The following is a 14,133-nucleotide window of genomic DNA, read 5'->3' as shown; positions in this document are numbered from 1 at the left end:
TATTCAAATCAGTATTTTTAAAAAAATTAATTCTCTCCTTAGTATTGCAAAAAAATTTTTGCAAAATATTTCATGTACTTTAGTCAATTGTAGCGTTAAAATGAGCTCATGTCTTTAAAGTGTACGAGGAGCCTGAGGAAATTGTCCCGGAAGAGCCCCCAGAGGAAGTTGTGGAAGAGCCGGAGCCTGTCGAGCCCCCGAAAGGTACATGGCAAGCGGCTGCCAGGCCACAGTAGCCACTCTCTCCCCTTCTTGCCCTGACAATTTTGGGCATTCTGAATTTTTGTCCTGTTTTCTTGCTCTCTTCACTGCTTCTCAAACATAAATTCTAATACCTTTAGTGACTGTGCCACCTAAGAAACCTGTCCCAGAAAAGAAACCACCTGCTGTTGTTGCCAAAAAACCTGAACCACCGCCAGCAAAAGGTATCCATTGCTACTAACTTCCTACCGAAAAATGTCTTTAAAAATGTTATATTCTGCTGTTCTACTTTATGGTTTTCATTTGTCATTGAACCTGTGAGTTTAAAAACTACTAATATCTTTTAAAGTGCCTGAGGCGCCCAAGGAAGTCGTTCCTGAAAAGAAGGTGCCTCGTGTGGTTCCCAAAAAACCAGAAGTCCCACCTGCGAAAGGTACACGTACACGTAGCTATGCGCTGTTTGAGGGAGGTGGATGCCAGCTCCAACTCCTAAAGTGTTTTGCTCTATGTAAATGTGATGAATGTTTACTGGTGATTGTTCACAATGTTAAAATACTAATATCTTTAAAGTGCCTGAAGCTCCAAAAGAAGTGGTTCCAGAAAAGAAAGTAGCTGTTCCCAAAAAGCCAGAAGTCCCACCACCTAAAGGTACATGCCACTAATGAGATTCTGCAGAAAAACCCTCCCTCTTGGTCTCAAAAATCACCTATTATCAAACCCTTTGTTAGCCAATTCTCTTATATTCATAACCACAAACTGTAATTCTGGATTTTTAGAGTTTAAGTGATATTTGATAACATCATTGACTTAAAAAAAAAAACTGATGTACTTACTTATTATAAGCATTGGAAGAGTTTACTAATATGGTTTTGTTAATAGGCCACATTTTCTTCCCCACTATGTGACCTTACTGTGAATTTTGTTCTTGGATCTGTCCCTGTGTTATTTGAACAAAACATGAAGTAGATGTGGTATAAATTTCTTGCACTTCTCAACTACCCATAAGTAAGAAAATAACTAATACCTTTAAAGTGCCAGAGGTGCCAAAGAAACCTGTCTTGGAAGAGAAACCGGCTGTTCCTGTACCCAAGAAAGTGGAGTCTCCTCCCCCAGAAGGTACATGTGAGCCCATTAATGAGCTTGCCACTTGTGACTATTTCTAATTTAAGTTGTATTCTTCTTCTTTTCCAACTCATTATCTCTTGGTCACTTTCTATCCTTTGATTATTTGTCTTAATTCATCATTCTAAATTAGCTCCAATCTCAAATCTATTTTGGGTTATCAGTCAGCAGTATCTACATAGGTCATTGTAAGCTGTATTAAACAAAACTTCCCTAATGTACACAGAAAGTAAGACGGGAGCACTACTGAGTATAAATGACATTAAACACTAAAAGGACTCAAATCAGTAGACACAGAAGTCAGTGCAAATGAGATAAATTGCATCTTCACAAAAATAGGAGACTACATTCATTGCGACAAAGGAAGAAATCAAGATTAGTATTTATTGTATTTGGTGTTTTGTGAATTTTGTAATATTGTTCCACACACTGAAATAAAATTAACTAATATCTTTAAAGTATATGAAGAACCTGAGGAAATTGCTCCTGAAGAGGAAGAGCCAATTCCTGTTGCAGAAGAGGAAGAGCCAATTCCTATTGCAGAAGAGGAGGAACCAAAAGCCCCATCTCCACCTCCAGAAGGTAAAAAACAGGATCCACTGCATGGCAAAAAACAGGGATTTCATTTTTATGTCTAGTATATACCTTCTTTAAGGTAAAATGTCAGTCTCCTAACTCCTTGCTTGAAATTTGACTTCATTGACCAGAACAAAAGTTATTTGCAAACATAAAACTTGGTTCCTACAGAATTTTACAATGTGCATACCAAGAAACACATGTGATTTTTTCATTCATTCATTAGTATTAAATTTTTCATTGTAATCATCTCACTCTAAAAGAAATTCCTATTATTCAAGTGCCTGAAGAACCCAAGAAGATTGTCCCTGAGAAGAAAGTTCCTGTCATCAAAAAACCAGAAGCTCCACCACCTAAAGGTACTTATGTTAAAATACATATTTAATTTTTGTGTGCTGTCCAAAACTTTATACTATTTATTTATTGTGTGTTGTGCTGTATTATGTGTTTGTCAACTGTTATCTATATGTTGTGGTGTTGAATACATTTATAAAATTAATGTGTACACGTGACATCTTACGATTTTATATTGTTAAATGTTACTAATATCTTTAAAGTAGCTGAGATGCCAAAGAAAGTTGTCCCAGTGAAGAAGGTCCCAACTATTAAGAAGCCAGAAGCACCACCAGGTAAATGTATTTACATCATCACTGACATCTTAAAAAAATACTCTTAATATCTTATTTTGTCCTCATTGTTGTTGTGTAATTAGGAACCAAAAAATGTCCTTATTTTGTTCCACTAATTTTAATGCTACTTCATTAATTATGGAGTTTTAACACTTTTAAATCTTTTTAAATACTCTTTTTAAAATAAAACTAATATCTTCAAAGTGCCTGAGGTGCCCAAGAAACTTGTTCCAGTAAAGAAGGAACCTGTGCCTGTTACCAAAAAACCAGAAGTCCAGCCAGAAAAAGGTACCTACCATGAAGAACAAATACATATTTCTCTGACTGCTATGTAAGCATTTTTTTTTTTTTTTTTTTTTTTTTTTTTTTTTTTTTGAGACAGAGTCTCGCTTGTTGCCCAGGCTAGAGTGAGTGCCGTGGCATCAGCCTAGCTCACAGCAACCTCAAACTCCTGGGCTCAAGCGATCCTTCTGCCTCAGCCTCCCCGAGTAGCTGGGACTACAGGCATGCGCCACCATGCCCGGCTAATTTTATATATATATTAGTTGGCCAATTAATTTCTTTCTATTTATAGTAGAGACGAGGTCTCGCTCTTGCTCAGGCTGGTTTCGAACTCCTGACCTCGAGCAATCCGCCCGCCTCAGCCTCCCAGAGTGCTAGGATTACAGGCGTGAGCCACCGCGCCCGGCTTATGTAAGCATTTTAATAAGAGTTCTTAGAGCAAAAAATACTATGAGTTTATGAAAAACTACGTTTCACAGAAAGAAGGGAAAAATAATGAAGACAAAGAGAGAAAATGTGTCAGTAGGTGGGAAAACAATGAATGAGGGTGCGTTGTGCCATCATATATTGCATGGATACATGTGGTAGAAGAAGACCTTTTCCTACTCAATGTGTAGGACAGCCCAATTCAGCAAATCTTTTTGAACGTTTACTATTATTAAGACACTGTGTTAGAAAAATTAAGACCCGATCCTGTCTTCAAACAGCTTAACTCTGATGAGAGGATAGAAAGATAACACAACTCTAACACAGAGAGGAAATGATAACACCTACAAAGTGAGTACAAAGCACAGAAACACAAAGCCAGAAAAAATTAATTTCAGACAGAGGCAATGCGGAAAGCTGTGTGGAAAAATAGAATTTAAATTTTGATGGATTTTCACATGTAGAAATTGAGGAAATGGTATTGCAGGCAAAAGGAAGAGCATATTGAAAGGCACAGAGGTAGAAGGGTCTAGAAAGTACAAGGACTTCAAATAAATTTACATAATTTGAGTATAGATTGGTTGTGGAGTATCTTGAAAGATAATGCTGGATAGAAAGATGGGGGTCATATTTTGAGTACTTTGGATGCCACTATAAGGCTTATACTTTATTCTGTAGGCAATAGGAAGCTTCAAAGGTGTTGAATTAGGTGTACATATTTACAGAATTTGGGCTTTAGAAAGATAAATTGGCAGCAAATCAAACTATTGGAAGATAGTATAAATAGTAAAGAGCCATTGCAATTATGAAGGTCATTAAGATATGGACAAGATCAGTGGTGGTAAAAATGGAAAGAGGGTTGTATTTGAGACAAATGAAGATTGAGTTGGCCTCTGAATATTATAGAAGCCATTAGGGAAAGTGAGGAGCCCAAGATAATTGTAAGGGCTGAATCTAGATGGCCAAGAGAATGGTTCACTGGGTCTCTGAACTGATACTAGAAGAAGATAGTGAATATATTTTTTCATTTTTCAAATGTGGACATTAGGAATGTGCATTAGGAGCTTAGGAAAGAGATCAGGCCTAGAGATGTAGATCTTGAAGTCATCCACGTGGAAATAAGAGTTGAATATCCTGGAATGATTGTTCAGAAAATGCAGAGCAATTTTTTTTAAGTTTCAACGTTAGACCAGTGGGGAACACCTTCATTTAAGGATACACAAAGGATGAGAAGTATATGAAGAAGGCTGAGAAGATTCATTTTCAAAATTAGGATGTTCAAAAGGGTGTCATGCTCAGAAGCCATTTTCCCCATGAAGTCTTAGTAGATGAAGATCTTTCCCCTATGTTCTTTGCGTGCTCTTTGCAGAATCTTGCACATCTTATAAATTCTTAATAGTAAATCAAATCATATCTTTAAAGTGCCTGAAGTGCCCAAGAAAATCGTCCCAGAAAAGAAAGTGTCCGTGCCTATCCCTGAAGAGCCAGCAGCTCCACCTGCCCAAGGTACACGCTGCTCTATAAATCTTGGAAAGATGACAGTTGTCTCCACCATCTTTCTTTGATTGTACATAGGTCTTATGTATTTGTCTGTCTGTCTCATGTATTAAAGTTATGGGTATTTTGGGGTCATCCGAAGAATATGTTATAGAATGTAACTAAGTTGATACCTAACAACTTAGCAGCTGCAGTATTCTATTCTGACTATAGTCTAAAATAAAATACTATGTTCTTTAAAGTTGAAGAGGCTCCTGAGGAAATAATATATGAAGAAAAAGCATCCATAACCATTGGTAGAAAAGAGACTCCCCCTGTTGAAGGTATACATATACATTTATATAATTTTTTTTAATCTCTTGAAAACTCTTATTAGAAATACAAAAGTATTTTTAGGGTGACATTCCTTCTTGAAATTATATATGAAAGCATTCTGACACATATGCCCACTTTACTTTTCAAATAGTTATATTCTTTTGAATTAGAATCTTTAATTTGATCATTCTTATTGATAATTATAAGTTTGAAAAGGTACAGTTAACTGAAGCAAAAGTGGGATAATTGAATTGGATCCTGAAATGATAACTCAATATCAAATTTATAAGTCATCCCATTTGCCATCAATACACATTGAAGTTTCCACTTGTTAATAGAAAGTTCAAGTATAAGAAAATGGGAATCTTACCTCTTTTCCTATTCGAGTGAATTTGCATGAATTGTATATTTTTCTTTTGGCAACTGTAATCTTTGCATCTATGTGAAACTTGTATGTGTCTTTATGAAGAACTTTACATTACAATCTTATATCCTTTGTCAACATTCTTTAAAGAACATGAAATTGAAAAATATATTGAGCCTGAAGAACCTGAACCTGAACCTGAACCACAGCCTGAAGAAATACCAGTACGAGGTATTGGATTAATTAGACTTAAATCTTCATCATCACTTTCTTCTTCTTGAAATGTGTGTTGTTTGTGTTGTTCTACATGTGTAGTAGGTCCCTTTGCATCTGTATGTAAGGTCTTCTTTGTTTTAAATGTGCACCACATTCTTATGTTTCCATGTAATTTGTACTGTCTATCTCATGTCAAATGTGGCTTGCCTGGGGACTTCCTTTGTTGTTCTTACTGGTGCCTTTGCTATATTTCTCATCATCTGTGTACAGTGTTGATGTTTTTATGTTTTATGTTGGACACTGTTTTATGTTTTATGTTAGACACTTATATGTCTAAACCAGCAAACTTTTTACTTCATATATAGGTATATATAAATATATTTAAATTTCTACCAAATATATTATATATCCACATGCTAATGTATACATATACTAATACTTTTGAAACACTCTTTCAAGAACCTGAACCTGAAAAGAAGGTTATTGAGAAACCAAAACTCAAACCAAGGCCTGCACCTCCTCCTCCTCCTCCACCCAAGGAAGACTTAAAGGAGAAAATGTTCCAACTTAAAGGTATAAAATGCCACTTCCAAAGTCTTATTAATCTGCTTCAAACTCTATCCAACCATCTGCAATGATGCTTGAAAGAAATATATGACTCTTGGAAGTGTGCACTTTCAGATATGATTGTGCTGTGAGATTGCATAGAGACGTGTGTTTCCTGCTGCCCCAGGGTCCCTGGGTTGTCTTGGCAAGCCACGCCTGCTGCCCCAAATGTCAGAAAACGAACTACTAATGTCATCCTGGACATCTGGATGTAGGGACTGTCCAACTAACTTTCTTATGTGGAATGGGAGAAGTTTTCTGATTTCAAAGCTTGATTGCTATGCTTATCTCTGAGGTCTTATGCACGTGGAGTGTTTAAGAAATCTTTGCAAGATATTTTTAATATTGCAGTAACAAATTTAAACAAAAGTCAAAATTTTGTTCTTAAAGAATTGCATGTGCTTTTAAATATGAGTAATATATTCATGGGGTCCAATAGCTGATATGTGTTCACATATCGTGAAAGGAACAAGACCGGTCACTGTTCTCCCACTTTCTTTTTTATTTTATTTTTTGCAACTTAATAAAAACCCAGTTGCATTCTATGGTGATTTTCAGGGTAGCTGGAAAGAATGGTTATTAATGAACTTTGTTTCCAGCATCTCTTCCCATTATTAAACTTCCCTACATTCTTATTGTTTTGATTTTTCTTTGAATTGACACAATATTACTTAATTTAAAAAATATCAATGTCTTCAAATGCTGAAATAAACTGACAGAAATATATTATTCCTTTTGTTTTAATAAAAATTTGTCTCATTTGTGATATTATGAGGTTCCTTAATCTAAAATAATCTAGATGTATTCTTACATAAGCATTTTTCCCATCCTTAGCTACGCATCTACAAAGCCAGAATCTTCTAGAGTAAGACATTGCTTTTGGTGATTCTTGCCCCTCATGGCCAATAGGGGCACCTTCCAGCAGTTTAAGTCAGATGTAGAAAAGGGGGGCACCTTTTAAAAAGCCATCCATCTTTTGATTAAGTGTGTCCATTTCCCTTAATGTAAAATTTATACTCAAAGGACATTTTCTTCCTAATGTGAAGAAGAAAAATTATCTTCTCAGCCAGTCTTTAAATTACTACTCAACTTTGAAATAAAACCAATCTGTTTTCTTGATTTGAATGCTTCTTGTATGTTCTTTGGAGGCTGTTCTTGGCTATTATTAATACTCTCTGGTTATAAGCAAAGCTTGGTTTTGATTCTTAGAGTAGAAAATTAATCATTTGCTTCACATTATACAAATAATAAAAGTAAGATCATATTCTTTAAAGCTGTTACAAAGAAGAAAGTCCCTGAAAAACCAAAACCTGAGGTTCCAGAAAAAGTGGAGCCCACACCTCTGAAAGGTATTTCACAGGCTGGAAAATACATTCCTATGTGGTATCCCTTCATTGCCTCCTTGCTTTTTCTGCCTCCTTAGAATGTTCTCTCTCTCTCTCTCTCTCTCTCTCAATGATCAGAGCAGTTTCATTCATTTCTTGTATTTTTGTGGCTTTTATGGTCCTGGCTCATGAGTGTTGCTTTTGTCTCCCATCAATTTCATACATTATATGGATCCATAGTACTTATCTTTGTCTCATCCACATATGTTTTTTTGCATTTTCCTAAGCTTAAAAATGTCAAATTTTACTGGTTAGTTGTAATTGATATCAGAAGATATCTTAGGTTAAAATGCTGAGAGCTAGTAGTAGAAAGTTTTGATGTTCACCTGAACATCAGCAATTTAGCTAGTGTTATAGGCACTAAAAAGAATTCATATCCTCCTTCTGTGTTATTAAAATGATGCATAGAGATTTCCGTGTGACTTTCCTTTCATTCTCTTCTTGCTGACTCCAAGACATTCTCTCAAGTATACAGAACTCAGAATTTTGAAAAATTTCATTATCAATGCAAGTCATTTTTCAAGATTTATTTTTCTTTAAACAATATTTTCCCAATATAAAATTAGACCAGAAAGAAAAATGATGAATCATAAAAGTCTAGAAAACATCTATCAAAAATAAATTTATTAATTTTTCTAGTAATTTTACTGGGTAGCAATGTTCTGTTTAAGTAATCAACACATCCAGAAATTAAATCATTCTTGATCATTCTGAAATTTTGAAAAAATCATCAATATGAGTGCACATTTCCTGATTCATAAAGTAGAGATTATAAAATAAGGTTATCATGGAGATTAACTGGTAAACATTAAAATGGCATGTAATGACATTTAATGACTTTAAAAATAACAGCTATAATGGTGTGTTCTGCACCTGAGTCTCAAACATCAATAAGATCTTAAAAATAAAATAATAATATGGAAAAACAAATGCAGATATATTTTCACTATGTCCATTATATAAGTAAAGGAAATATACATTATGCCATCTCCACTTACATCAATTAGATGCATGGTCTTCTCTCTGAGTTCAGTCAATAAAAATAGTTATACAGTAAGAACATTGATGACTCTAAAATAGTATTGAAAACCAGTATAATTTAGCATGGATAAAGGATAAAAAATTAATGTCTAACTATAAAATTTTTACTTAAATTACTTGACATTAGAAAAAAATGATTATTTAAAATAAAATACATATTTGGTTTTTATCTGTTTTAAATTTTTGAAGTAAGAGTTAGGTAAGGTTACCTTTATCACATAAAAAAATTATTTAATGAAATGTGAATATCTTGTTTAAAGCATCAAATGGGAAATTTTATAGAAATGCCTAACAAATTCAGATTTCATATAAATGAACAAATAGTTACATGATACAAATAAATAATGTTTTAAATTAGATTTTAATTGACATAAGTAGAGCGGTAAAGTGGTTCAATAATCACCAGATGTTTCCTTTTTTCCCCCCATTCAAATCCATGAGAGCTATAATAGCAAAAGAGTCTGCTCTATAAAATAAAATCATCCACCATACTTGGTATGCACTGTAGACACAAGAGGAAATTAATTTAGAATTCCTTGGGTCACTTAGTTTAAATTTAAGAACATTTTATTGTTCATGAAAAATGAGCTTCTAACACTAGCTATGAAATTCTATAGTTCTATAATTTTAAGTTAGTATTATTTCAAAAAGAAAACCTTAAGAAAGGATGCTTCTCTTCTGTTCAGAGTATGAGATATGGCCCCTCCCTAACAAGGTCACAAACCGGATCCCTTGGTTTTCTTCTTCCATCAGTGGAGAAGACTGATGATGGCACTAACACTTGCCAATATCATTTTAATGTATTTAATGGTCAGGGAGAAACGAATGTAGATTTGGGCAATCTACAATTGCAGGTTGGGGCAAAGATGCTGTCAAGAACCCTGTAATTTGATGAAAGATTCATAAAGTCAGTACAGAACAGTATCTTCTACACTTACTTAAGATGAATATATTTGCCTGCAGTTAATGTAATTGAATTTCATCACAAAGTTATATAGATGTTTGCAGAGGAAATCACTTAAAGTGTATTTTTTTAAATTCCGCGATATTTATATGCAACTATAATTGTTACTTGATGCGCTAGAGTTAACTAGTTTTAAGAGAGACATTTTTCTTGTTGAAATCCCGTTTTTATATGCATTCACTTCAAAATTTGAAATCATATTCTTTTAAGTGCCTACAGTTGAAAAGAAAGTTCGCAAATTACTTCCTGAACCTAAACCTCAACCGAAGGAAGAAGTTGTTCTGAAAAGCGGTATAGTATTTTTCAACCATCTATCAGCTTTAAGTACAGGAAAAAATTGACTTGAAAGCTTACAAAATGTTTCTGTCTCTTGGTTTTCTTTGAATTAGATTCCCTATTTATCAAAATTTGTTTGTAGTTTGATTGCAAATTAAGAAGACTATCATTTTCAAATCTTTTTAAAAAGAAGACAGAAATTTTGTGAGCATTCGGAGTATTTTGAAATTTACGATGATAATAGGCATAACTAAATTGATAACATTCTAAACTAATAACAAAAATGACCACAACTGCCATTTTCATAACCAAATTATGTAGTAAAATACACTAAACCTATTAAATACTTTACACAAAACTATTTAAGCTTAAATTCAGTATTCAGTTTTAAAGTGTGACACAGGATCACTGCAACTAATAAATAACGTTTTTTAAAAACTGAACATTTCTTTCTTACTAATAAAATACTAAATAATTAGAAGCAAGATATTCAAATGAAGAATCAAGTTCTAACATTGTCTTCACATAGAATTACTGATTTCTAGGCCACATTTCTTTAGATACCTCTGCTTAAGTAAACTTTCTACTTATTTACATACTCACTAAATTATAACATTAAATTATTATTAGAATTTGTTACCATTCAAAGTATTCATTTTGTGTTGGAGCTATTTCTGCCACAGACTTGTCTCTGAATAGATTTAATTAAGATAACTTAATTAGAATATTATTTTTAAAGTATTTTTTTACAAAAAAAGCATTTTTAGTGTAAATGCTAATTTTCCAGAGCACTAGGTCGCATGCTTTTCATTTTCATTGCTTTGTACATTATTTGTATTTGTCAAGCTTATTCAACATCTTCATTAGTTTGTCTTTGTTTACATATAAACCTTTTTGTCTTTAAAGTTCTAAGAAAGAGACCTGAAGAAGAAGAACCTAAAGTAGAACCTAAAAAATTAGAAAAAATTAAAAAACCTGCAGGTAGGAATCTCAGTGACAACTTATGAAATTATTTTTTAACAAAATGGACATTTAACAAAAGGTTTATCTTGTAAACATAAATGAAGCTAAAAATATAAACATAGCTTCGTATTTCATCTGTGATATAGTCTATGTTTTCCATTGTCTGCTTTCTGTTTAAACATTTGTATAGTAATTCCCAAATCCATTCATGTACTTCTCTGTACTTCATTCTTATTATTACTTTGCCACTTAAGTTTTTCCAGTGGAAATGACTGAAATAATCAAGTTGGCTGCAGGGTAACTTCATGGGAGGGAGTTGGCAAAGGTTTCATAAAATCTGGGAGCTTTGAAAGTGGGTTGGTTTTTATCATTAGCCTATGCTCAAAGGGTGTAATTACTGGGAACTATTATAGAAGTGATTTAGAAAGGGAAAACTAATGGGATAGGGGACAAGGGGATGGAATAAAAGAAAGAAAAATAAACCGAGGCAGAGTGAAGGAGAGAAAATAGAAATTAATTGATAGACTATAAGTCTTTTTTAAAAACATCAATAAAGCTTTTGAAAAATAAATCGTTTAATCTGATATTTCAGATGAGTTGATTTCTAAATATTCAAATCTTAACATTACAAAATAATCTTATTATCTTAAAGTACCAGAACCACCTCCAAAAGCCGTTGAAGAGGTTGAAGTACCTCCTGTTACGACAAGAGAAAGGAAAGTTCCTGAACCAACAAAAGGTATAAACCTACTGGCACTTTCTTAGTTGTTTCTAAAAATGCAAATATATATCATTTAAAATATCATTACACTGGCATCAAGATTTAAACACATGACCTTAATCTGGTCATCACATATGGCTTAATTTTCTTTACCATTTCACGCTCTTGTGCAATTGGCTAATAATCACCTAGTCGTTAAATAAATTACTAGGAAAAAATGTATTTACAGGCAACAAGATGAAGAACAACATTAAAACCCATAAAATTGCCTAACTAAATTTTCCAAGTATTTTGTCTCAAATGAAAAATAAACTTAGATCAAATACTTGATTTGATAACTACATGTAGTATAAATTCTAATATCTTACAAGATATGTTAAGTCTATTTAATTTTGGTTGTGACTTTGTGAACAGCCTCAAAAATAGTATGATAACCTGCTCATTACTGTGAAATTTTTTAGTGCCTGAAATTAAGCCAGCCATACCTCTGCCTGGACCTGAAGCTAAACCAAAGCCTGAACCAGGTGAGCAAGCTTATCCTCAATGTCAACAGCATATTATTTCATGATTCATTCAAATAATTTGTAGTTAATAAGAAATAGTAAGTGAAAGTCAGCATGTATCAAATGATTTATAATGTCTCTATATGCTTAATGTATTATTCTCTGAAAACTAGTTATTTGAAGATTTCAAAGTTATATCAGAAAAGGCAAATAGGCCACCAAATAAGCTTTTAGGAAGTGATAAATAGAGACATTAATACAATGGACATCTCTCTGCAGAAGTGAAAACAATCAAACCACCTCCCATGGAGCCCGCACCAACTCCCATCGCTGCCCCAGTGACAGTGCCGGTGGTTGGAAAGAAAGCAGGTATTTATCCTGTAGTTTTCTATTTGCTAGTTTATTTTGGTGGCTTAATAGAAGTATTTATACTTGATTAAAGCTCAAGCCCTAATTTATGTTGTAACAAAGGCATCATTTCAATGATGGGTGTTTATGGTAAGTTCCCATCTTTTCTTCATCTCATATACTTTCCTCACCTTCTCTGTTGCCCGATGGCTGCATAATTGCGATTTGTTTGGAATGTACATTCCCGCAGGGCACCGTTTCTTTCACGTGTTTTGGGGGTTAAGTAATGAATATGTTTAGGGCTGATGAAAACTAAGGAGACAGACACCTTCCAATAGCATATGTACAGGAATCCTCCGGAGCTTCAGATACCTTCATACCCAGGGGTCCTCAAACTTTTTAAACAGGGAGCCAGTTCACTGTCCCTCAGACCGTTGGAGAGTGCAAGCACACATTCCACACATGCGCACTGTGGGCTCTGGACCAGTCGGCTGCTAAGCAGGACAGGCAGCAGGGGCAAAAACACTCAGAGTGCCAGATAAATGTCCTTGGTGGGCGGTAGTTTGAGGACCCCTGCTAGAGAAATCATTTTGCATTTTTAAAAAAGACTGTATATTATGATAATGAAAAATTTCTGGAAATGGATAGTGTTGATGGTTGCATGACATTGTGAATGTACTTAATGCAGCCAATTGTATACTTAAAAATATGTAAAATGGTAAATTTTATATTAGGTATATTTTACCACAATAAAACAGAAAAGAAAATAAAAAGACTGTACAGCCTTTAAATGTATATAAGGATTTAGATCAAATAATAATTTTCTTAAATATACTACCAATGGTACAGATATCTGAAGTCCATACTTAAGGTACTTATTCGTTGTATATGAACTACTTAATAGTTCATCATGTAAGTGATAATTTAAAAACCAAAACTGATTAGATATATAATTATAAATCATTGATAAATACACCTCCTATTTACCTCCAGCAAGTTGCCTAATCTTTTTAAATTTGTATTTAAAATCATTTCAGAAAACTTTATATTATTGATTTAGATTATTAATTATATATCAGAGATGTAGTTGATATTTATATTTACATGTTTATTGCCTACTATATATTATATAATAATTGTTTATAAAAATATTTTTTTAATTATTTAGAAAATTTTTATTTAAAATTATCTCAAAATATTTGAGTTTTTACTGTGTTTAATGACATGAAAAATATACTATGTTCTTTTTAAGGTAGCTTAATTTTTAATATTTATACTTTGTCACTGATGTTTGTGATTTGGACATTATTCTTTTAAACTTTTATAATTTCAATGTGGTATTTTCTTCATTAGTCAGAAAACAGTGATAAACTGCCATTGGGCTAATTAAGTATGTGTAAAAATAAAGCTGTTCTTACATCCTAGGTGTATAAACTGCAGAACTAGTTCTATAGTTTATACTGTCCCTACATTAATAATTGAATCAAACTCTAAATGTAGAAACTCCCTTGCTTCTGCCTTAGTTCACTGTCTAAGGGAAATCTTCAAAGGAACCCCTATATGTATGGCGCATAGACCCTTTTTCCCCTAGTCTTCCCTGGATTTGTTTGTCTGCTCAACTCAAACACAAAAAGAAAGGCTTTTGGTAACTCCTGGGACATTTCCCTTTTTTCTACACTGATTCCTTTTTGACAAAAA

The 14,133-nt window shown here is 33.4% G+C and overlaps 1 protein-coding gene across 45 annotated transcripts in view; it reads left to right on the top strand.

Annotated features, from left to right (window-relative positions):
* The window catches only part of TTN (titin), a 273,099-nt gene that overhangs the window by 146,572 nt on the left and 112,394 nt on the right, over nucleotides 1-14,133 (top strand). For 42 of the 45 annotated variants that reach the window (XM_076005692.1, XM_076005688.1, XM_076005677.1 and 39 more), the window contains 14 exons: nucleotides 121-204; nucleotides 342-425; nucleotides 551-634; nucleotides 772-849; nucleotides 1,234-1,317; nucleotides 1,783-1,905; nucleotides 2,181-2,258; nucleotides 6,088-6,201; nucleotides 7,509-7,583; nucleotides 9,835-9,915; nucleotides 10,807-10,881; nucleotides 11,516-11,602; nucleotides 12,046-12,108; nucleotides 12,367-12,456. In XM_076005692.1, the coding sequence (XP_075861807.1) occupies nucleotides 121-204; nucleotides 342-425; nucleotides 551-634; nucleotides 772-849; nucleotides 1,234-1,317; nucleotides 1,783-1,905; nucleotides 2,181-2,258; nucleotides 6,088-6,201; nucleotides 7,509-7,583; nucleotides 9,835-9,915; nucleotides 10,807-10,881; nucleotides 11,516-11,602; nucleotides 12,046-12,108; nucleotides 12,367-12,456 (1,200 nt within the window). The remainder of the gene's footprint in view (nucleotides 1-120; nucleotides 205-341; nucleotides 426-550; nucleotides 635-771; nucleotides 850-1,233; nucleotides 1,318-1,782; nucleotides 1,906-2,180; nucleotides 2,259-6,087; nucleotides 6,202-7,508; nucleotides 7,584-9,834; nucleotides 9,916-10,806; nucleotides 10,882-11,515; nucleotides 11,603-12,045; nucleotides 12,109-12,366; nucleotides 12,457-14,133) is intronic. The other 3 variants (XM_076005671.1, XM_076005678.1, XM_076005704.1) reach the window with 3 other exon arrangements.

The sequence above is a fragment of the Microcebus murinus genome, chromosome 8, assembly GCF_040939455.1.
Source record: "Microcebus murinus isolate Inina chromosome 8, M.murinus_Inina_mat1.0, whole genome shotgun sequence".
Lineage (NCBI taxonomy): Eukaryota > Metazoa > Chordata > Mammalia > Primates > Cheirogaleidae > Microcebus > Microcebus murinus.
Note: the sequence above shows the minus strand (reverse complement) of the source record. Positions and strands in the feature narration are given on the sequence as shown.